At 39.7% G+C, this 22,336-nt stretch overlaps 1 protein-coding gene across 3 annotated transcripts in view; it reads left to right on the top strand.

Moving 5' to 3' along the window:
* Window positions 1-22,336, top strand: part of KCNAB1 (potassium voltage-gated channel subfamily A regulatory beta subunit 1) — a 420,994-nt gene that overhangs the window by 288,989 nt on the left and 109,669 nt on the right. For all 3 annotated transcript variants that reach the window (XM_050779874.1, XM_050779875.1, XM_050779876.1), the window contains exon 2: window positions 13,486-13,529. In XM_050779874.1, the coding sequence (XP_050635831.1) occupies window positions 13,486-13,529 (44 nt within the window). The remainder of the gene's footprint in view (window positions 1-13,485; window positions 13,530-22,336) is intronic.

Genomic DNA, 22,336 nt, shown 5'->3' on the forward strand with positions numbered 1-22,336 from the left:
CTTTCCATTCCCCTTCTCAAGCACTTAACCCCACGCCCCACAAGCTGTGAACATGATCTCTTCCAGCCACATTGCTCTTCCTATCTCCAATCAGCAGAGCACACAAATAACTTCATTTTCTCATCTTTTCAAAACTGCAAAACAGGATGAAATAAGTTCTGATAAATTTTGAACCAATGTGAGTTGTTAATTTCCTTCTGCTCTATTTTCTTACTCTGTTGTTTCTGACTGAGATGAGTGACAGTTCACCAACTCCCACCACTGCCGTGGCGTCAATCACAGAGAGACTGTGGAAAGTGACAGGGGAGGGGGTGCAGTGGGGCGGGGGGACACGGAACAAACAGGAAGGCGCTGGGAGGGGGTGTGCATGAACTAGCTCAGGCAGCAGAAACTTTTATTTTTCTCCTTCTCTAGGCCTCCAAAAATGGCCAAACTCAGCAGGGACCCTATTCCAGTTCTCAGGGCCCTTCGAGGCCTACTTGTTTCTCTAGGGAATAGCTAAGAATCAGGTCACTTCAGATGGACAGATCATGTGAAGGCAGCAAGGGGCAGAGGAAGATCACACACTTCAATATCACACCATACTCCTTGCCCCTCTCTGCAACCTTCTGGATGTGCGGGACCCTGGCCCATTACCTTACCTCTCACAACCTCCTTCTCTCTCGTGGCACAAGAGTGCCTACTCAGAATGGTTGCCTGTGCTTCTGTGTATGGATGGTGTGTAAAAGCACCTAGAGGGTGCAGTGGCTCATGCCTGTAATCCCAGCATTTTGGGAGGCCAAGGTGGGTGGATCACTTGAGGTCATGAGTTCGAGACCAACCCGGCCAACATGGCAAAACCCCTTTTCGATTAAAAATACAAAAATTAGCCAGGTGTGGTGGGGCACACCTGTAATCCCAGCTACTCAGGAGGCTGAGGCAGGAGAATCACTTGAACCTGGGAGACAGAGATTGCAGTGAGCCAAGATGGTGCCACTGCACTGTGGCCTGGGTGACAGAGTGAGACTCCATCTCCATTAAAAAAAAAAAAAGAACCTGAGTTCAGGTATAGGCAAAATAATGAATGTATTTATGTTCACCCATTAAGTGAATAAGAAAAAACATATTATAATAGGTTGTACTTTTCCATTTCAAAAGTCAGAGACATGTGCTTATAGATGCTAAACATTCTAATTAATGGATTCAAAGTAGATACAAAGCTTTACTCAGTTGTTCAGTTTGGCATTATACTGTCCAAAAATTAGGTGTAATTGGAGTTGTGACTAACATAACCAGCCGCAGTGTAGAAAGCACCTACTTTACATAATGATTTTCACTCTCATTATATGGTGATACTAAAGTTGAAAATTGACTTCTTTAGGGCCAAACCAAAGAATTCTCAGAGCACCAGCTACTCTGCCATCAATATTGGGCTCTAGCCTATGAAATTCTGTCATCTAAATCTTGCCTAGAACCAGTCAAGTCATTCAACTTGAATAAAGTATCAGTAGTGATTTTAACCAAATGGAATTAATTACTTTAATTTTCTGGGATGGGTTAATTCACAAATGCATAAAGTAAGTTTATTTCATAGGATTCTATAGTTGCCATGCAGTGATTAATTAAAAATGCTGAAGTCAATTAAAAAACGTATTTGCAGTAGTAAAAATTCACCCTGGCCCAAGGAGGGGTAGCTTTGATTTCATTTTCAAGAGAACTTCAATTAGGTTTTATCTTAAGGCCCTAATGAATATATTCATCTGGTGCCTTACTGTATCATGAGAGGACAATCTTTTCACCTTTCCTCCCTTTCATGTGTTTATGGGAAGGAGCTTTCCTTTTATATCAAATAAAATCAGGATTCGCACCAAAGGACCTCTGCATTTAGAAGGGCAATGCCCACTGCTTGTTGCAGGTATTTCCTAGTCATCATGAGAAGGCACAATGCCTGGCACTCTAGTCAGACACCACCTCGCTGCTGGTCACTGTGCAATGAGATACATACAATACCTTCACTTTTGAGACACAACAAACCAAAAAATGAAGAATAATAAAAAGATCAAAGTAGAGGTTCAAGAATAAAGATAAACTAAAACCAGAACTAGCCTGACCAAGCATTAGTCACTTATAACGGCTCAAAGTAGCCATGGGCCAACTGTATTCAATGTTATTCTTCCGGAGAGAAAGAGCATCATTAACTTCAAAGTCATTTACTAGCTTTTGATGCATCTTAGTAGCTACTGAGTAAGCATGTGCTGGATTAGAAAAGAAAACGAACAAAAAACAGAAACAAACCAAAACCAATGTTCTGGCAATGTGAGAACGTTTGTAGATAAAATGAAATTAAATAATGAAAGGATGTTGGCTTCAAGAGATCTTCAGTTTTCTTCTGCTTTTATTTAGTTTTTGGGTCTACTCTTCAAGGCTTCCTTACTACATTTTTTATTTGTCAACCCTAGTATTCAACTATAGTTTCAGAATTGTTAACTCATAACCCTGTGAAAAACAAATTTGCCAGGTAGAGTACCGTGTTTGTGTATAGTTTTTTTGTTATTGTTGTTCTTAGCTTTACAATATCCAGTCAAAAGACTGTTTTCCAAAATTATTTGTCAGGCCTTTGCTCCCGTCTCCTACAGTGTGGTATGCCATTAATCTGTAATACAGTTAAATTCATTTCTCACAGTCTGTATTTCATCTTGGGTCCCTCCAACATTCTGGTAGATATTTTTTAATTTGCATAGAGTGAAATTCACTTTTTGTGTTTCTGCAGTTGTATGGTTTAATAAGTGCACAAAGTCAGGCTATTACCCATTCAGAGCAGTTCCATAATCTCTCAAATTCCCTCATGCTGCCACTTTGTAGTCAAGCTCTCCCCACCTCCAAATCCTGGTAACTACACACCTGCTTTCTGTTCCTGTAGTTTGTCTTTTCTAGAATGTCATGTAAGTGGAATCATACAATATTGTAGCCTTTTGAATTTGGTGTCCTTCGCTTAGCAAAATGTCTTTAATTCTTTTATTGCCGAGTAGTATTCCTTTGTATGAATGTACCCAAATTTGTTAATCCATTCATCCGTTGGCAGACATCTGGGGGACTTTCAACCTCTGGTGTTTGTGAATAAAACTGCTATAAATATTTATATGCAGTTTTTTTGTGTGTGAATGTAAGTTTTTAATTCACTTTGGTAAATATTTAGGAATGAAATAGCCGAGTCACATGGTATAAATTGTTGAACTTTGTAAGAAACCTTTAAACTGTTTTTTAAAGTGGGCTGTACCATTTTGCATATCAACTAGCAATGTATGAGATCCCATTTGCTCTGTATCTTTGCCAGTACTTAGTATTGTGTGTTTGTTTATTATCTTACACTTTCTAACAAGTATATAGTCATATCTGATTATGGTTTTAATTTATATTTTCCTAATGGTGTTGAGCACTTTTTTTCATATGCTTATTTGCCATCAAATATCTTCTTTGGTAAAGTATCTGTTCAGTACTTTGGCCATTTTTAAATGGATTTTTGCAGATATTTTCTTTCAGCACGTAACTTGTTTCGTCATTCTCTTAATAGTATCTTTCTCAGAACAAAAGTCTTAAATTTTTATAAAGTCCAATTTTTAATTTTTTAATGGATCATCTTTTTTATGCCATATCTAAAAACTTTGTCAAGACCAAAGTCACACATATTTTCTCCCATTTTTTTTAGAAGTTTTATGGTTTCATATTTTACATTTAGATCTATGATCCACTTTTCATTAATATTTGTATAAGATGTGAGGTTTGTGTCCAGGTTCAATGTTTTTACATATGAACAATTATTTCATTTGCCCCGTCACCATTTGTTGAATAAACGATCCTTTCTCCATTTAATTACCTTTGCATCTTTGTCAAAAATTAGTTAATTGTACTTATGTGACGCTATTTCTGTCCTGTCTATTCTGTTCCACTTACTGTCTATTCTGTTTCATTTATATGTGCTTCACTCTTTTTAACATATGCCACACTGCCTTGATTACTGTAGCTTTATATTAAATCTCGAAATCAGATAGTATGAGTCCTCCAACTTTATTCTTTTTCACATTGTTTTGAATATCTGAGTTCTTTTATCTTATCATATACATTTTTAATCATGTTGTTGCTGTCTACAGAGCATTTTGCTAGGATATAAATGGGATAATATTTAGTCCTTTGGTCAAATTGAGGGGAATTAACATCTTAGCCATGTTGAGTCATGCAGTCCATGAAAATGATATGCCTTTCTATTTAGTTAGGTTCTTTTTCATTTCTTTCTTTAATGATTTTTAGTTTTTAGTATATGGAGACTACTCATATTTTAATAAATTTATAAACAAATATTTCATTTTGAGGGTGCTATTATAAATAGTATTACTCTTTTAAATTTTGAATTCCAATTGGTAATTTATTCCTAGGAATATGATTGACTTTTATATCTTGATCTTATATCTCAAAAACTTGCTAAATTGGTTATTAGTTCTAGGAGATTTTTGTAGATTCTTCGGGATTTTTTTCTACATAGACAATCATGTCTTTGATGAGAGACAGTTTTATTTCCTTTTTTAAAATATGGATGCCTTCTTTCTTGCCTTATTTTACTATGACAGTGAATAAGACAACTGAATTGTAATAGTCAATCTAAACATAAAAGAATGAAGAATAAAATAATATCTAACTGTGAGCTCCACATCAGAGAGGTAAGAAAGGCTCCTCAGACTTTGTTATTGGATCATTCCTTTAGTCACTGAAGTATTGAGTCGCACTTCCATGGTACTAAGTATTATGAGGAAGACAAATATAAATCAGGCTTGGAGTCTACAACTGAGTACTTTGCAATTGAGGAAAGGTAACAGGGCACGAATAATAGTAGCTATATAAAAAGAAAGTGGTAAAGCTGATCAGAGATAAACAGAGAGAGAGAACAAGATTGAATCTAGAGGCAGAAGAGCAGGCCAGGAGCTATCTGTCACGAGAGTCTGACCTGGTAGTGACTGTGAAGAAGTCAGGGTGGTGCTGGAGGCAGCTGGCTCTTCTGGATTTGCTGGCTCTTCAGGATTTGCTGACTGGCTGTAGAGGCCAAGGGAGAGGAAGAAGACAAAATATGCAGGTTTGAGCTTCATTGTTTGGGTGGAGGCTGACCCACAGACTGATGTTCTGAATTTGAAATATGCACTAAAGATTCAGATGAGGTGACCAGCAGGTGGTGTAAAGTCCTGGAGTTACTAGAACTAAAAAGTAGAGTCAAGGCTGAACATAGGCGTAGAGCATGGTCAGGATTCCCCCTTTCACCCCAGCCCCAAACTCTAAGGTTGCAAACACTTGGGACCTGGGACTTGGCCCTTCCATTGGAATAGTGACCACGGTTAACTGGAGAAGTAGAAGGACAAGAAGGGTCTGAGTGGGGATAGGACCTGCTAAGCAGGTTCACGAGCTCCAGCCTCTTGTAAAATTAAAAGAAGAAGTCCTAACACCTATGCTAGTTAAAAGAAAGGCCACAATGTTTACTATGTTCCTCCACTCAAAGCGGGGTTTGAAACTCACTTATGGAGGCAGGAATCTGTCTCCTGAAATAAGGTGAAATGAGTTGCCCCTAAGTACCAGGAGCAGAGCTTGGATTCATCCTGTGTTTGTCTAATAACAGCTTGCACTGACAGAGCATTTACCATGTGCCAAGCACTATCTTAAATGCTGCAACCCTTACATTGAATCCTCACAACAACCTTATGAAGTAGTTTCTATTATTATCCCCATGTAACAGATGGGACACAGAGAGGTTCCATACATTTCCCAAGGCTTTGCTGATAGTAAGTGATAGAGGCACTGCCGCACTATACTGCATTTCACTCAACTGCCCCATGTCTTCTGGCAAACCACAGAGCCTCCCTGGCCAAAAAGAAAGTCACAAGTGAGTAACAATACTGTCTTTATCCACAGCGAAGCGATAGCATTACAGCACCCACTGTGGGCATCACTGCGCCTGTTATGCACCCAGCACTGTGCTAGGTGGTAGGAATATGCAGACACCTTAGACACAATCCTGGCCTCATGGATCTCAGTCTGGAAGGGGAAATAATCTCGTACACAATAAGCATAAGATTCACTGTGATAGATGGCACTCTGACGCACATGTGAAAGACATGGCACTTAGAGAAACAGGCATTAATTTTCTGTTCCTCTGTCAAGGAAAATGAAAGGCAGACTAATGCATTATGGCTGAAAGCATTTACTTTGGATTAAGTGTATATTTAAATATCACCCTCCTCCTCAGTCAGGCTCATTCCTCGGTCTCTGCTGCATTGCTGACTTTGCTTTCTAAAGAGAAAGTGAGATATTCACCCACAGCAAATAGAATAAGAAAGATAAAAGGCATAGAACTCCTACCTCAGATTTTTTTTTGTTTTATTTTGCCTTTGAAAACTCATTACAGTAAAAACTAATTACAGCTCTCATCACTAAGTGAATGCCAGAGAAGGCTTTCCCTTCATTTTGTGGAAAGAGCTTTTAAATAACATTACATAAAATACACAGGATTCCAGTTAATTTGTAGTTCAAAATATGTAAAAACCAAATCTGTGACCTAGTAATACATGCGCTTCTTTATTAATGTATTAACAAGTTCTAGGTGTGGGTCAAATACCACAATTTGCAAGTGGTAATGAGTGTAAATGGTGAGAGTAAATGATTTTTTGATGTCTCCAAAGAAACTTTGAAGTGATACAAAAATACCTGTAGTTTTTGATGGTGTCAAAGTCACAAGCAGTAACATGAGGACTTACGGGGTTTCTTGCCTACACTGAGAATGGAAGGATATGCTAACTTTCAGTTAAAACGTGGTGAAAAATAAAGATGTATTTTTCCTATTTAACTTTACGTATCCCCAAATTATACGCCCTCGAGAGAGACGTTCCAGATTCTTCTGATTTAAGACTTTTTGAGTTACTGATGTCTAGCTTTTCTGCTGCCTTAGATGCTTGAGACAGGAAAAGCAATGAGTAGCTCTTATTTAAGGGCTAAGTAGACATGAGTGGGCACTTCTCAAGCCCACCTCCACAGAACACTAAAGTTTATATGGTTATATCCACACAACTTTATGTCACAGCTTCATTTTCCCTGCTCTGGTGATCATAGAAACCGTTCTAAACGCCTCAGACCTCTATCATTTCTCCAGAGTGCCACCTTCTTCCTTGCCTCTTTTATCTATCTTCGTCCTCTCATTCCCACTTTTTCTAATTCCCACTTTTTCTAGCAAAATAACTTACAATTCACATATAATAGATTCAGGCTATCTGTAATGTCTAAGCACAAATTCATCTAGGCTGGAAGATCATTAGGGCAACTGAGAGGATCATTAGGTCAGGGAAGTGGGTCTTGAAAATCACAGAGGCAGCCTCCTACCAGATTTTGTACCCATACCAGAACCAGATTCAGTGTTTAAAATAGAGCTTTTCCTAAGAAATAAGAAAGCAGAAAGCAACTAGCACTAATTGAACACTGAAATATGCTAGGACTGGTACTGCATTTATATTGTCTCACTTAACTGTCAACAAAAGTAGTGTGCTATGATTACCTCCACTTATGAATGAGGAAAGAGACTTTAAAAAGCCAAGCAACCTGCCCAAGGTCACACACATCTGGTGAACAGCATTTCTACACCTTTCCTCTCCTTGGCCCACTCAGCCCGGCTTCCCATCCATGACACAACTAAAATGGCTGCCACAGAGTCCACAGCAATCCCCACAAAGCTGAACATGAAGGGAATTTCTCCACCCCACTCACTGTGCTCTATCTCACCGCAGCCTTCAACACTGCTGCCCACTCACTCCCTGCTGAGACCATCCCCTGTTTTGGCTTCTCCACAGACATTTTCCTGGTCTCCCCCTACACCTTTGCTGCTCCTTCTCAGTTTTCTTTGCCGATGCAGCTTCCTCTCCATCACCCATAGTGCTGGAGCTCCTCAAGGCCCCATCCTGGGCCCTCTTCTCTAACAGAACATCGGTTCCCTAGGCAGCTGACCCAGCCCATGGTGCCTGTTACCCTGGATACTCAGAAAATCCCTCTCCCTACTCTGAGTTCTAGGCAATTAACCTTGGATGTCTCAAGGATGTTCAGTCCCCACGAGATTGCCCAAAGAATCAAAACCCTTGTTTCCCCAATGTCCCCAGTGAACACTCTACTTCAGTGAAAAGCACCCATCTTCACCCAGCTGGCCAAATCAGAAATGAGAATGGCCCATTATTCCTTCTTTTTTCACTCTCATATTCAATCAAAATACTAAGTCCTATAGATTTTACTTGCTGGGGATATCTGGAATCTTCCCCATCCTCCCTACTCCACTAAATCCGATTTCAAGGTAGCACCATTTCTCATTAGGATTAACTAAGCAGCCTTCTAGCTTCCCTTCTTACCTCCCTTCAACCCATTTTCCCTGCTAATGTCTTCCATTACTCCATATTAAGGGTCAAAATCTGCAACATAATGTTTAAGGCACTGTTTGATCTGGCTCCTGCCACCCTATCAGACTCATGTAGAACCACTCAACCATTTGTTCTCCCCTTCTCTATTGCCTGGAACGTATTTCAGTTCTTCAATTACCCATGCTTCTTCCAGTCTCTGAGCCTTTGCACATGCTGTTCACACTGTTTGAAATGCGGATCCTTCCTCTCTTCACTAAGTTTCTTCCTACTCTTCCTTTGGATCTCAGTTTAAATATTACTTCCCTAGAGAAGCTTTTCCTAACTACCCATATTAGGTCAGCTTTCTCAGGGTCCTAATTTTGTATTTAGGGCCTACTGTCCTTTTATTTAATATTATAATCAAATAATTAATCTATTTAATATCTGTCTGCCCTCCTATGACATAAGCTCCATAAGAGCAGCAACTATCCGCCACTCAGCCCAGGCTCACAGCCTAGTCTGAGGCCTGGTACGTAGGTAAAATTTGGTACATCTCCTTTGACCTAATTAATTAATTATAGGAAAGTCTCTTTTTTCCATACTTCTCTAGACTTTTCTAGAAAGATATAGATCATCAGGTGTTTTATATGACCAAAGAAAATGAATAAGGACCTAGTTGGAATTTACAATTGACAAATGACTTAAAATTTTAAATCAAAGAATCTGGAAGAATCCTATTCTACTTTGTTGCTATTTTTAAAAAGGTAAGAATAAAAATTTCATTGTGCCACCTGTTAATGTCTGTCCTCAAAATGCCTGGCTTAATCATTTATATGCCTGGTGAGTCCCAAATGAGTCATTATTTACTTACCAACAATGATGAACAGAGCTCTCATAAGAAAATGTTACTACTATTTGTAGCCACCTTCATGGCTGTCAAAATGTATGTTACCTTGTAACTATCAAAACCAGCTGGCTGGCAAATGAACATGATTTCTGCTCATGTACATTATTAAATGTGCATTTCTTAAAAAAAAAACAAACCAAAACCAAAAAACCCAAATCTCATATTTGATTAGTAACTTCCAGGTAAGGCAGAGTATGATTTAGAAGGATCAGAAAGATGTTCAAATAGAGTGAGACAGCAAATGGTGTAATTCTCTGACCACATGAAAACCAGGTCAAACTCAGCTTGTTTCTGCCAGCCTGACACAGCTGCTGGAGCCCCTTGCATATGCTTTCCAGCTGTCCCTGTTACGTCAACCTTTAAATCGGGGATTTTGCCCCATGCATATGCTTCTTGCTTGGTCAAATGTAAGGCACATATTTTTGCAAGCTACTTTTCCCAGCCGTTTAAAACTGTGAATAAGGTCTAAGATACATACAGCGAGAAACAAGCCATTTAAAACAAAAAAATTTGGGTTACTAATCTGCTTTAAGCCTCTTTGACTTGTAAAGAAACTGTGAGCATCAGAGTGGCCTGCAATACTGAGCCTAAGTGATGCTTGATTTCAGTTCTCACTACTCCAGTATTGCCTTAAAAGCAAAAAAAGCCCGGTGGATGCTCCATAAAATGAGGCTAGGAATTACATTCAATGCCTCTGCCATGGAACAAATTATTGTCCTGAAATAAGGTCAGCCATGTGTTCACTGAGTGGCGAGTCTGCCTTCAGAAAGAAAGGGGAATCACAACCTTTGAGGTCTCAAGAAGCTATATCCCTTCTCCAGATAACTCTTTACTGATGCTTTAGGATTTCCGAAATTTGACTGACAAAACTCAGTGTTCTGTGCCTCCACATTGATGTCATTTGTTTCTAATATTAGCAGCAGAGCAGTTCAGGTTCACCTGAGAAAAAGGAGCCTTTATTTTGAGTCGAACAGGAGCAGATACTAAAAATGAACATGGTGAGCCTTGTTTCTGGTATATCTGACACAGATAAAATAGTTAAACCTGTGCAGTGAAACAATTTTGAATCAAATGGAAAAATAATTCATTCTAATTGGCAATTTGATATGCTTACAGAATTTTTATGTAGCCTCACTTATGGGAACACTAAGGAATTAAGAAATAGAATAATATTATATAAAGTTGGTTTTTTACACCATGTCACATAAGATTATGAGGTATTTGTGAAAATTCTGCATGAGTGAGATGAAGGTTCCAGGGTATGTGTTATAGCCCAGCATGATTAGCAAACTTGGCCATTATTTGATGTTAAAGCCACACAAGCTACTGAACTCATGAGATCAAATGTGTCAAGTATTTGGGTTTCTATTATACAGCAGATTTTAAGTGGCTTAGAGTAACTGGAGAATAGCTACATCTTCACTTAGTACTGCACAAAGATGGATAGAGACAGGAGGATGCAGATGTGCCATTTGGAATAGCAGAAATCGTGTTGGGATTTCATGCCCTGTATTGGAGTTAGCTAGTTCCTCCTACCTTCTCCAGGTGCAAAGTGAGTGGCACCGTCCTGTGTTGGGAGTGTCTTAAGTGGTACACACCTCACAAAGAGACTTACATCTGGACAAAGTTAGGGCAATGAACATATAGACCCAGATATATCTCATGCAGAGAAAATGCCTCTCACTTTAAAAGTGACCACCTGAATTTCATAACTGTTCTCTCTAGAGGATGAGGGTATTTAGAAAAAGCATTAAAAGTATTAAAGAGTTACGGGAAACAAAAATAGCAAGTCTCAAAGTGGGTACCTATCACCGCTATAGCAGTATTAGTCTGTAATTGAATTTTTCTTACATTTAAAATCTTGTAAAGCTTTCTTTCCAGAAAGGCCATCCTGGGCGTTTAAATAGCAGTGGCAAGAAAATGGGCCATTAGTACTTGCTAGTTTGCAGTTTGTTTTTGCTGACAGTTGTCAAGTTTGGTCTTCAAAACCCATAACAGAGTGATCATTATCTTAAGTTGCTGCCATAAGGAAAATAGGACAAGTCTCCCCATTTTGGATGCGAAATGTTGCTAAGTACCCAGTGATATAACTTTGCCTTATTTGAGTTTGTTAGAAAAATCTCTGAACTATAGAGACTTAGCCTTAGAACTGTCTTGCTCTGTAGAGTTTTCTGCAAGTCACTTCTCCCTACTGAAAGACATTAAAAATACATGAAAACCCTTATCTAGATCCTTTTCTCCATGATACCCACAAAGTTATGCAAATATAAGCCCGAGGAAGCCACCACCTCACGTGTTCCCGAAGATCTCCATGGTAGGATGTATCTGATGTTACTGGAATTACATGTTTGTTTTTCTGTGTCCCTCACTGGATTCTAGGCTCCTTGAGGGTAGAGGACCATGCCTTGTTCTTCTCTGTATCTCCATGACTTTTTTAAAAAATTCTCCCTACAATATAGCATTTGCTCTAGATTCCAACCCTTTAAAATCAGTAGACTTTTAGACTACCAAGAAAAGTCTTTTGTCTGTACATCTATTGATTTCTGAAAAACTACTAAATGAACAATTTCTTACATAAAGTGTTTTCACTGGAGCAATCCAATTATTTTTCTCCTATTTAGTTGTTCAAAATATTTTCCACATGCCTCTTTATGCAACGGTTTTCTTCCAGCTGGACATGTCCAATTCATATGGGAAAATTTAGCACCATGTCTGTTGGAGGGTAGGAGTCAAAAAGCACCAGAAATCACTATGCCTTGCATTTGTTTACAGTGTAACACTTTAGCACACATTCTCACGCTCTGGCCCTGCAAACAGTGATGCTAGGAAAATGTCATAGACATCAACACTACATCTTCCGAATGAAGAAACTGAACCCCAGAAAGAAAAGGGAGCAGTTTCCACAAGGTCACTCAACTAGCTGTGGCAATGGGTCAAAAGCCCGGGTCTTTCAACTCCTTGCATTTTTATGCAGTTTTTATTATGTTGTGCAGTTGAATGTGTTGCTTAGGTGGCATTTTACAGAAAACATTAATAAGCAGTGGAAAAACTTGTGATGCCAAAATGGGAGTACTAATTGCTAAGTCTAAATAAACCAAAACTGATGACAAATCAAGGGAGAACTCGGAGTAGTTCAGCTGTGCCACCGATTTGGAAGTTTTATTTGTGTTGTTTCCTTTGGTGTGGGAGCAAGAAGGGAAAGTGTATTTTTATGAGAGCCTCTTATCGGAGAATAAGGGTGCACTTTTCTACAGCGTTACAGTTATTTCAGCTTCACCTGCTCACTTTGGACCCTTACACTAATGCTATGAGGCACCCTGTCTCTGAGAATTTGTTTTCTTCTCTAACAACTGCTAGTCAGAAGACGGAAAAATGGGTTGAGTCTGGATTTCCACAAAGACTTATAGGCAAATGCATACTAGAGCTCCTGGTTCTATCCTTATTTAGAAAGCAAAAATATATTTCTTTTCCTTAAACTTTTGGGGATAAAGAACTATCTGATGTTCCCATGGTAATTTTACGTAATCTTGAGTTTTATATATATATATATATACACACACACACACACATATATATATAGAGTTAAATATGTATATTATATTAAATATAGGATATAGTTAAAATAACCTAAAAGATAGTTTTGTATTTGTTATTTTAATAATTCACATCCATTAGAAGCAATATTCTGTTTTAGAAGTCAGTTTGTTAGTCAATAAGTCAAAAATATTTATTAAGGCTCACTGTGTGTCAGGCCATTCAACACAAATCAGAACTATCTAGACCAGGATGGTAACGGAGGAAGGAGTGAGAAGTGGTCAGTTGACAAATAATGAATGAATGGTTGGTGAATAAGGTAAAAAAGTTTACCCTCAAGAAACTCCCATTCTAGAAAGAGAGAGAAAGCCAATAAATGGGTAAACAAGTTAATAAAGAAGACAATATGGGACTGAGAAGCTGTGTTCTGTGAGGGACATTTTGTTCTGTGCTGTGCCTGAACAGATTTTGAGCTTCCTGGTGCCTGAGTGGCCATGCAAGGGAGACTTGTCTCAAGACAATATGCCTACATCTGTGGCTCTGTCTCTACCAGGACTCGTCAAGAATCATGCCAAAAGGGAGATACGATATTCACTTAAGCATGTACAGTTTCACCTGAGGAAATGATGACCAAGTGTTGCTTTGTTTTTATTATAGGAATCTTGGAAAATCAGGACTCAGAGTTTCTTGCTTGGGTCTTGGTAAGTACTGAGGGTGTGGTGTGGGGGTGGGCTGGAAGGTGGGAGACTGGGGAGGGCACCAGGGAATGATTGTGGTCCAGGCCAGGACCTGGTCTCAGGTGAGGAGGAGGCTTCCTGGCCAGTATTGCCCCACTTCTCCTTTTAGCCTTTCTCTTCCCATCATGACCCTCTCCCAGGGAGCCACCATGTTCATGGTTCCTTACAGGGGCCCATCGAGCATAAGGCAACCTAATGCTAAGGAACACCTCAGAGAAAGGGACTCATGTGTCACTCCCATTTAGCAAGTATGAAGGACTGCATGGCATGCATTTTATAGGTTCAGTTCACCACTCCCTCAATTCACCTGAATTTTTTCTATCTATCCTTGTTTTCCCTTTGCCTAATTTCCTCACTTTTCTATATTATTATGCATTTTATATACTTTTACAATCTGCCTTAAATATGTGGGGGGGGGGGCAAGGTGAGATACACACAATCACACATACATTAATATGCATTAATAAATAAAAATTGTTACTCCTCCCAGTCAATATTTAAAGAGGGTTAAATAGAGATGGCAATTCTAACAGCATAAAGTCGTGGAATCTGACTGTGAAACCTGGGGAGGCTTGAGGCCTCCAGTTATCCCTCAGGCCCAGGAACAGGCAGCCTTGGCATTCTGGCCATTCAACACAAATCAGAGCTATTCTGTGACCTAAGTCTAGACCAGAATGGTAACTGAGGAGGTAGTGAGGAGTGGTCAAATTGTGGCTATGTTTTTAAGGTAAAATCCGGAAGATTTTCTGTTGGGTTCTATGTGGAAGATGACAGAAAAGAGAAAAGTCAAAGATGACTCTAAGGATTTTTTGCCTGAGCAGCAGAAAGGATGAAGTACAAGTAAATGAGGTAGCAGAATGAGAGAAAAATTTAGGTAGATTAGGAGATTGATTTGGGATATACTAAGTTTGAGATATCAATTAGGCCTGCAATAAAAATTGTCAAGTATGTAAATAGACATATGACTCGAGTTTAGAAAGGGGAGCTAGATATATTAACTTGGGAGTCATCAGCAAGTAGAGGCTGTTTAAGCCTGGCTCCTGGATGACAGCACTACGGGTGTGCGTATAGACAGAATAGAAAATAGAGGCACATGGTCTAAGACCTAGGAAATCCAACATTAAGAAATTGAGAAACTGAGGAGGAGCCAAAGAAAGCTGAAAATAAAGCAAGCAGAGCAGCAGGAGACCAATTAGAAGAAAATGGAGTCCTGGAATCCAGATGAGCATTTCAAGGAAGATGGAGTGACTAATCCGTCAGGTGCTACTCATACATCAAACAAGATGAGGACCAAGAATTGGCCATTAAGTTCAGCAACATGGAGGTCATTAATGACTTTTACAAGGTCTGCTTTGGTGGAATGGTAGAGTTTAAAGCATAATTGGAATGGTCTCTGGGAGAATGCAAAGAGACAAGCTGAAGGCTACTCTTTTGGATGATGATTGCTATAAAGAAAAGCAGATAAATGGAGTGGCACTGAGCTGACAAGGGGGATCAGAGAGGTAGCTTTTGCACATGGAAGACGACCACATATTTATGCACTTATGGGGAAATCTTTTTGAGAAGAAAATATGATGCAGAAGGAGAGAGAAGAATATCTGGAATGATTTTTTGAGGACATGAGACGCACACAAGAAGAGAGTGCATGAAAGAAGGCAGAGTACCTGGGCTTTGAGGCTAGCAGGGCGATTGATTGGGTAGTGGAGGGGGAGGTATCTTGTCAAAGTTCTCTTCTATTGCTTCTATATTCTCAGTGGGAATCAGAAGCAAAGTCATCAGCTGTTAGTGACGATGAGAAGGAAGTGTTAGAAGTATGGAGAGAAGACATGCAGGAGAGAAGAAGAATGAATTGACCAGGGCTAGGCCACACAGTGACAAGACAGCATTAAGGACCAACTTAAGATCAGTATGATTAAATTTGAAGTGAGACCATGTCTATAGTTATGTGTTTTTCTTCTAGCCATATTCAACTGTGCAAGTTCAGGTGGGTTTTTGTTTTTTTAAATAAGATGATAAAAGGAGGGCAAAGATGCTGAGGGCTTGTGTAGAGCAGTCATTTTAATGGTGGAGTTGGCATTTAAACTGAGTAGAAAGGAAAATGAGGACTAGAGTCAGGAAATGAGCCAGGAGCTAAAATGAGGGAGCTGAGGGACTGTGAAAACTAGATAGGATCAATAAAGTATACATCCCAGAGGGACCAAAGAATTGTTGAAGCAAAAACATTAGAGAGTGGTTGGAAGGATAGAAAGTGGTTGAAAAGGGAAACATTTGAAACTGGGGTTATAGAGGGGTTCAGTTATTGTTAGTGACATAGTCTATGGTGTGTCCATTGGGAGAGAGTTGTGGAGGTTGTATAGAAGGCGAGATCAGTGAAGGAGAGAAGGTTAAGGAACTTGGAGGTGAAGGTACAGGGAAGATCATCTTTGGGGTCACTGAACTCACTGAAAAGTACAGCAAAACTAACATTGGAGAGTGACAGTGAGAAATGAGCTAAAATTTTCAAAGAACGAGAGGGAGTGACCAGGGTGGGTCAGTAACTACAACACGAGAGCCCTGAGGATGTGTGAGATTCAGAGCTGGCATGTGTGAGGGGGTATTTCAAAGACACGGAAAGCCACCAGTGTCTGAGTTTTTCTGATTTTTCCTAATAATCTGACTTGGGAGGTCAAGGCAGTAATTGTTCACCATAAGTCTAAGGTAATTTGACATTTGCTTAATTTATGGCTCTGATATTGTTACTATTTACTCATATTTGAAAGACCCTGGAGATTCATTACCAGGGACACTCTGACCTTAGTTTTTTTAAGAATATCTTTACAGTAAATAACTGTTCAGTATTCATTATTGAAAGGAATTACCTATTAATGTAAAGTAAGAAATACATGTAGTGCAAAAGCATTGGTCAACTATTTACAAGCTTGTATCTATGGTGGAAAATAGTTTAGTCAATAAGTACACAGAAAACTCAACTGAAAGCCCTAAGACAATAACAGATTCAGGTGCCTGTGCAATCCCAGTCTCCAGAGGCAGTCTCCAGTTTTTGTTTATTTATTTATTTTTTTAAAACTGTAGACTGTATATGAGCTGCAGGCATTTTAACGAACTTTGAAACAGACTTGATTCAGGAGCAGCAAATTCTGATTTGAGCTTCAAGTTTTTTGAAGAGCCTGAACACTTGTGATAAGACACTGCATGAAAAATAAGAGGAAACAAGGAAGTTCAAACTATGGACTTTGGTTGATAATGTTGTGGCACTGTAGGTTCATCAGAGGTAACAAATGTGCCACTCTGGTGAAGGATGCTGATAATTCAAAACAGGTAACATTCAGGCTTCATTCAAAACAGGTAACAAAGCTTGACAACTTGAATAAGCACTCTTTGAGAACTTTTCTGAACTGCCTCTATAAGCCAGAGGAGACAAGAAATTCATAGAAAGAAATAATGCACCAGCCTTAGATAATTTGTCAGGCTCTGCAGACCCCAGCTGTCAAATCCAAATGGAGCTGGGTTTACTGCTGTAGGCTTAGGATGTCAGTTCAGTCACTACCCATGTTCAACTGAGGCCTTAGAAATTAAGTAGTAAAACTGCCAGGAAATCAAAAAGCTATAGATGTCTTTTCTTGAAATACTCTAAAAGTCATAGTTAAAGCTAACAATTCTGACTTTCTTCTCTACCAGAGAAGGAGCAGCTGGAAGTTCCTTGCTCTGCTAATTTTCCTTTTGGTGAACTAAGAGCAAATGTGTTAATGGGAGTAGAAAGGTGAAGTAACTTGAGAGTGAACTGATGGTACATCCGAAAGAACACAGCTCTGCCAAGGAGAGAAATGGGAAAACATATTAATATTATGTGGTCAATCCCACCTGTGGGTTGCTGTGGCTGGCCTGCCCTGTAAATATACTGCCCATTATTGTCAATACTTGAAGTCAAAAAACGCATGGGAAAGGAATAAACTCAGAGTGACCAAACTTACCTCGATCTGGTAGGAGGTGGAACTGTCTTACAAGAGAAAAATGGTAGAATTTACATTAATTCACTCATTCATTTATTCATTCTTAAGCAAACATTTATGAAGCCAGGCATTAGTTACAGGAGATATGAGGACAAGAGCATGGAGCCTGCCCTCAAATTTATCATAGTGCAGTGGGAGTTAGGCTTGCAAAAAAACAAACTGATAATGTATCTGACAGATGCCGTAATGGAGAGTACAGGGCAAGTGAAGCGCAAAGAAGGTCTCCTGGGGGATTTGGGATAGCTTGATGTGGGAACAGGGGTTATCACTTGGCTTGACACTTGAAGGGAGAAGTCAAGTGGAGAGGGAGGGCAAAAGGTTTAATACAGGAAGCAATGCAAGCAACGGCGACTCCAGAGGGAGACTCCACCAAGGGGAGGTACTTGGGGAAACAGGTCACATTTATAGAATATTATGAGTACAATGTATTGGGGAACAGCAAGAAATGAGCCTGGAAAGAAAGTTGGTCTGATTATAAGAACCCTTGTTTGCCTTGCTAAGCCATTTAGCTTTGTCCTCTATGTCTCTGGAATTCCTTCAAATCCAAAGGTCCCCAGATCTCAACAAACACTTAGGGGACAAGGAGGAGCAAAGGCTCCATCTCTCTCCCCTCTCTTCCTTCCATCTGCCACAGCTTCCATCAAAGCACCTCCACTTTTTCTTCATATTATTATTTTTTTAAAAAAGTAGACTATGTTTTAACACAGTTTTAAGTTCACAACAAAACTGAGCAGAAAGCACAGGGAGTTCCCATACACCCCTGTCCCTACACATGCATAACCTCCCTCATTATCAGCATCCTTCACCAGAGTGGCACATTTGTTACCTCTGATGAACCTACAGTGCCACAACATTATCAACCAAAGTCCATAGTTTACATTAGGGTTCACTATTGGCGTTGTACACTCTATGGGTTTTGACAAATGTATAATGACTTGTATCCGCCATTACAGTTATCATACAGACTAGTTTCACTGCTCTAAAAAATCCTCTGTCTTGCCAATTCATCCCTCCCTCTCCTCTAACTCCTGGAAATCACTATCTTTTTACTATCTGCATAGTTTTGCCTTTTCCAGAATGTCATATAGTTGAATCATATAGCATGTAGCCCGTTCACATTGGCTTCTTTCACTTAGTAATATGCATTTAAGTTTCTTCTGTGTCTTTTCATAGTTTGATAGTTCATTTCTTTTTAGTGCTTCATATTAAATTTTGGAAAACAAAATTCATCCTATGCCAAAAACAGTTATCAAAACCTTGCTCAATCTTTCAATAAGCCATTGAAAACCTTGAGTCAGGAATAAGACATAATCAAAGGTATTAGAAGTAACATGAAGGCTATAATAGAGGAAACAGGGTTGAGGCTGGAGGCAGGAAAATTAATTAGGAGTTGATGATGAGGCAGTGGTATGAAAGATGTAGAGGAAGGAGGTGATTAGGAGAAAAGAATAAATAGGACTGGTGATCTCTGGATACAGAATAGGAGGTCTTCCTGAGTGGAGGAGGATGCCCAGATTCCTGGATTGGGCATGGAGGTGGATGAGCTGAAATCTCAGAGACAGGAGACACAGGAGGGAGCTGTGAGGGCAGACAGCACTGTTGGGGAGTGGTGACCAAGGAGCTTGTGACCTCCCAGCTTCAGACATCTAGAGAACAAGGGGAACTCTGTGGAGATCTCTAGGCTGGAAATGCAGACCCAGGAACTTCTAACAGTGGTGACCCTAGGATTGTCATTGAGATCACCTGGAAACACAGAGGACTGAGGTGTTTGGACAGGTTTAGGACATCTGGCTCATGGCGTCTGCCTGACTGTATGCTCCCTGAGAGCAGGGACTGCCTATTTTTCTACACTCCTATTGCACCTTGAGCAGATCACAGTATCTGGCTAGCAGCAGGTATTCAAAAATATTTTTGAGTGAATGACTAAATAGATGATCAGTTGCTAAGAAATGACAAAAGGTCCACTGAGTAATAGCAAGGATACAGCTGAAGTCAAAAATCATGAATTGCTGAGGCCCAGCCCAGTTCTTTGACTTCCTCCAGTGGCATATCAATGAAGAGACAGAAGTGTGGGGTAGGGAGTGGAGATAGAGAGAGGCCCAGCATCAGGGATTGTCTTAAAAGGTGGTTGGAGACTGGGGAACCTACCATATACACAGGTGACATGGGGTCTAGGCTGGGTTTAGACCCAGAGCTGTTTCATCAGGGCTCTTGCTTCTACAGTTAGAAAGGGGCACCTACCCACACTGACTTGCTCCAAAAAGTCTCCCATTAGGAACAGTAGGCCAGTCTGATTCATTTTATGGGAGGTAACACACCACAATGTCCAGCTCACCTGTGTGTGCTTGAAAGGGGCTGACTTTACCTTGCAACATTCACTCTGGAATGGGCATGCTTCCTAGCAGGCAAGATGCCTACAATGAAAAAAGGCACATCATGGTTAGTTTGATGTGTCAACTTGACTGAGCCATGGAATGTCCAGATATTTAGTCCAACTTTATTTTGGGTGCACCTATGAGGGTGTTTTGGAATGAGATTAACATTTGAACCTATAAACTGAGAAAAGCCGATTGCCCTCTCTAATGTGGGTAGCCCTTTCCCCATCAGTTGAAGGCCTGAATAAAACAAAAATGCTTACCCTCCTGTGAATAAGAGGGAATTCCTGCCTGACCATTTCAAGCTGGGACATTGATCTTTTCTTGCCTTCAGACTCAAACTGAAACATCAGCCTTCTTGGATCTTGAAGCCTGCCAGCTTTCAGAGTAGAGCTATACCATTAGCTCCTTGGAGTCTCTAACTTGCCAACTGCAGATCTTGGGATTTCTTGGCCGCCATAATCACATGAGCCCATTCCTTATAATACATCTCTCTCTGTCTCTGTCTATATACACACACACACCCTCTTGGTTCTGTTTCTCTGGAGAACCCTGAGGAATGATTTTTGTTGATTTTTTTCAAAACATCATGTAAGTGTATGTGACCAACCAACCAGAGTCAAGTATTTGTAAGGATATAGGTAGGAAGATATGGAACACCCAAATGAGGAGTAATGTGGTCACTTGCTAATTTTTCATCTGGGCACATATTGAACATAATATAAAATACCATCATCCAAATGGAGCTTTCCTGGGCTGTTCACAGGTCAAGAGGACAATTTATGCAGCCCTGCCAGATAGGGTTTGATCTGGATCTAAACAGCAAAGGAGAGAAAGAACACCACCATGCCTTTGGGTCCCTGTTTCACACATCCTCAAGCCTTTAATTCCTAGGGAATGCAAACTGATTCCAAGGAGATGTTCTGTGTCCTTTTAGGCAGCTGCTTCATGCCATCCTTGAAGAAGTAAAGTCATAAAGTAAAATACTCCTTAACACCTTGGAGGACTTATACGAGTCTCTCAAAAGGTGTTTCTTCTCAACTCTGGCTGCACATTGGAATTACCTGTTTAATTTAAAATTCAGATAATCCCGTCTCAACCTAGATCTTTTGAATAAGGAGCTCCATGTGCATGTGTTTTTAAAATGCTGCCCTGACGGTTCTGAGGCAGTATCAGGGTTGGAATACATTGTCTTATCTGGATGGAAGAAGATAGAAAAATGTGTGAACTGATATCTAGTGTGCCCAGTGCCAGCAGCCATGATTCTTCTCTATGTAGTAGTAGCGGCCCCCAGATCTAGGCCTGGGAGCTGGCCTGAGGCATTTCCAACTGGACTGGAAAGCCTCCAAAGAGGAGAATCTGCCCTGCTTAGGGCTGGCCTCAGGGCAGGTGGGATGAGCTGGTATCCCTGCCATTCGACTCCTGCCATCTGGGTGCCAGTCTTGCCTTATGCCCCTCCCTAATCAAGAGAACTTTCTAGAGCAAAAGCAGTTAATCTTAAGAATAAACTGTGTGGGCTTCTTTTTAATGCATTCATAAGTGCAGAATATAGTCCTGGCTCATCTCCCTCTGCCTTAGTGATGCTCTCACTGCACTAAATATTTTGACACTAGGAGAACACGACATTAAATATTTAACATGGATGGTATTATTTTTATGACACCCTTTGTGATTCCCATTCTTGTTGCTTAGGCTGATATAAACTAGCTAGCTCACCTATTATAACAACATAAGAGCAGCAATAATAAATATTTATGAAGTGCCTCCGAGGACACTTGAGAGGTGGTTTTAAAATGCAAGCTTTCCCTGAAAGAGTTTACCAATTTTTCTGCATAACACAAACAGAGTGAACTATCTTAACTCCAAAATACCCATAGAATTTAAATGGTGTATGAATATTAAACATACAAGAGTGCTTTAGGCATGTCACTCTTTCTGGAAAGTCTAACTTGAATAAATGTCATGATGCATACACATAAAAAATGAGCAGACCTTCGTATTTTTCCAAAATTGTCTAAAAATATTTCTTCCTAGTTTCCTAATTTTATGGATAAAATCCCTCTTAAGAATTGCTGACAAGAGAAAGAAGGGGAAAGAAAGAAAGAAAGAAAGAAAGAAAGAAAGAAAGAAAGAAAGAAAGAAAGAAAGAAAGAAAGAAAGAAAGAAAGAAAGAAAGAAAGAAAGAAAGAAGAAAGGAAGGAGGAAAGCAAGGAAGAAAGGAAAGAAGGAAAGGAAGAAAGGAAGGAAGAGGAAAACAGGAAAGCAAGGAAGAAAGGAAAGGAGGAAAGAGGAAGAAAGGAAGAAAGAAAGAAAGAAAGAAAGAAAGAAAAAGAAAAAGAAAGAAAGGAAGAAAGAAAGAAAGAAAGAAAAAGAAAAAGAAAGGAAG

Source organism: Macaca thibetana, chromosome 2 (assembly GCF_024542745.1).
Source record: "Macaca thibetana thibetana isolate TM-01 chromosome 2, ASM2454274v1, whole genome shotgun sequence".
In the NCBI taxonomy this organism is placed as follows: domain Eukaryota; kingdom Metazoa; phylum Chordata; class Mammalia; order Primates; family Cercopithecidae; genus Macaca; species Macaca thibetana.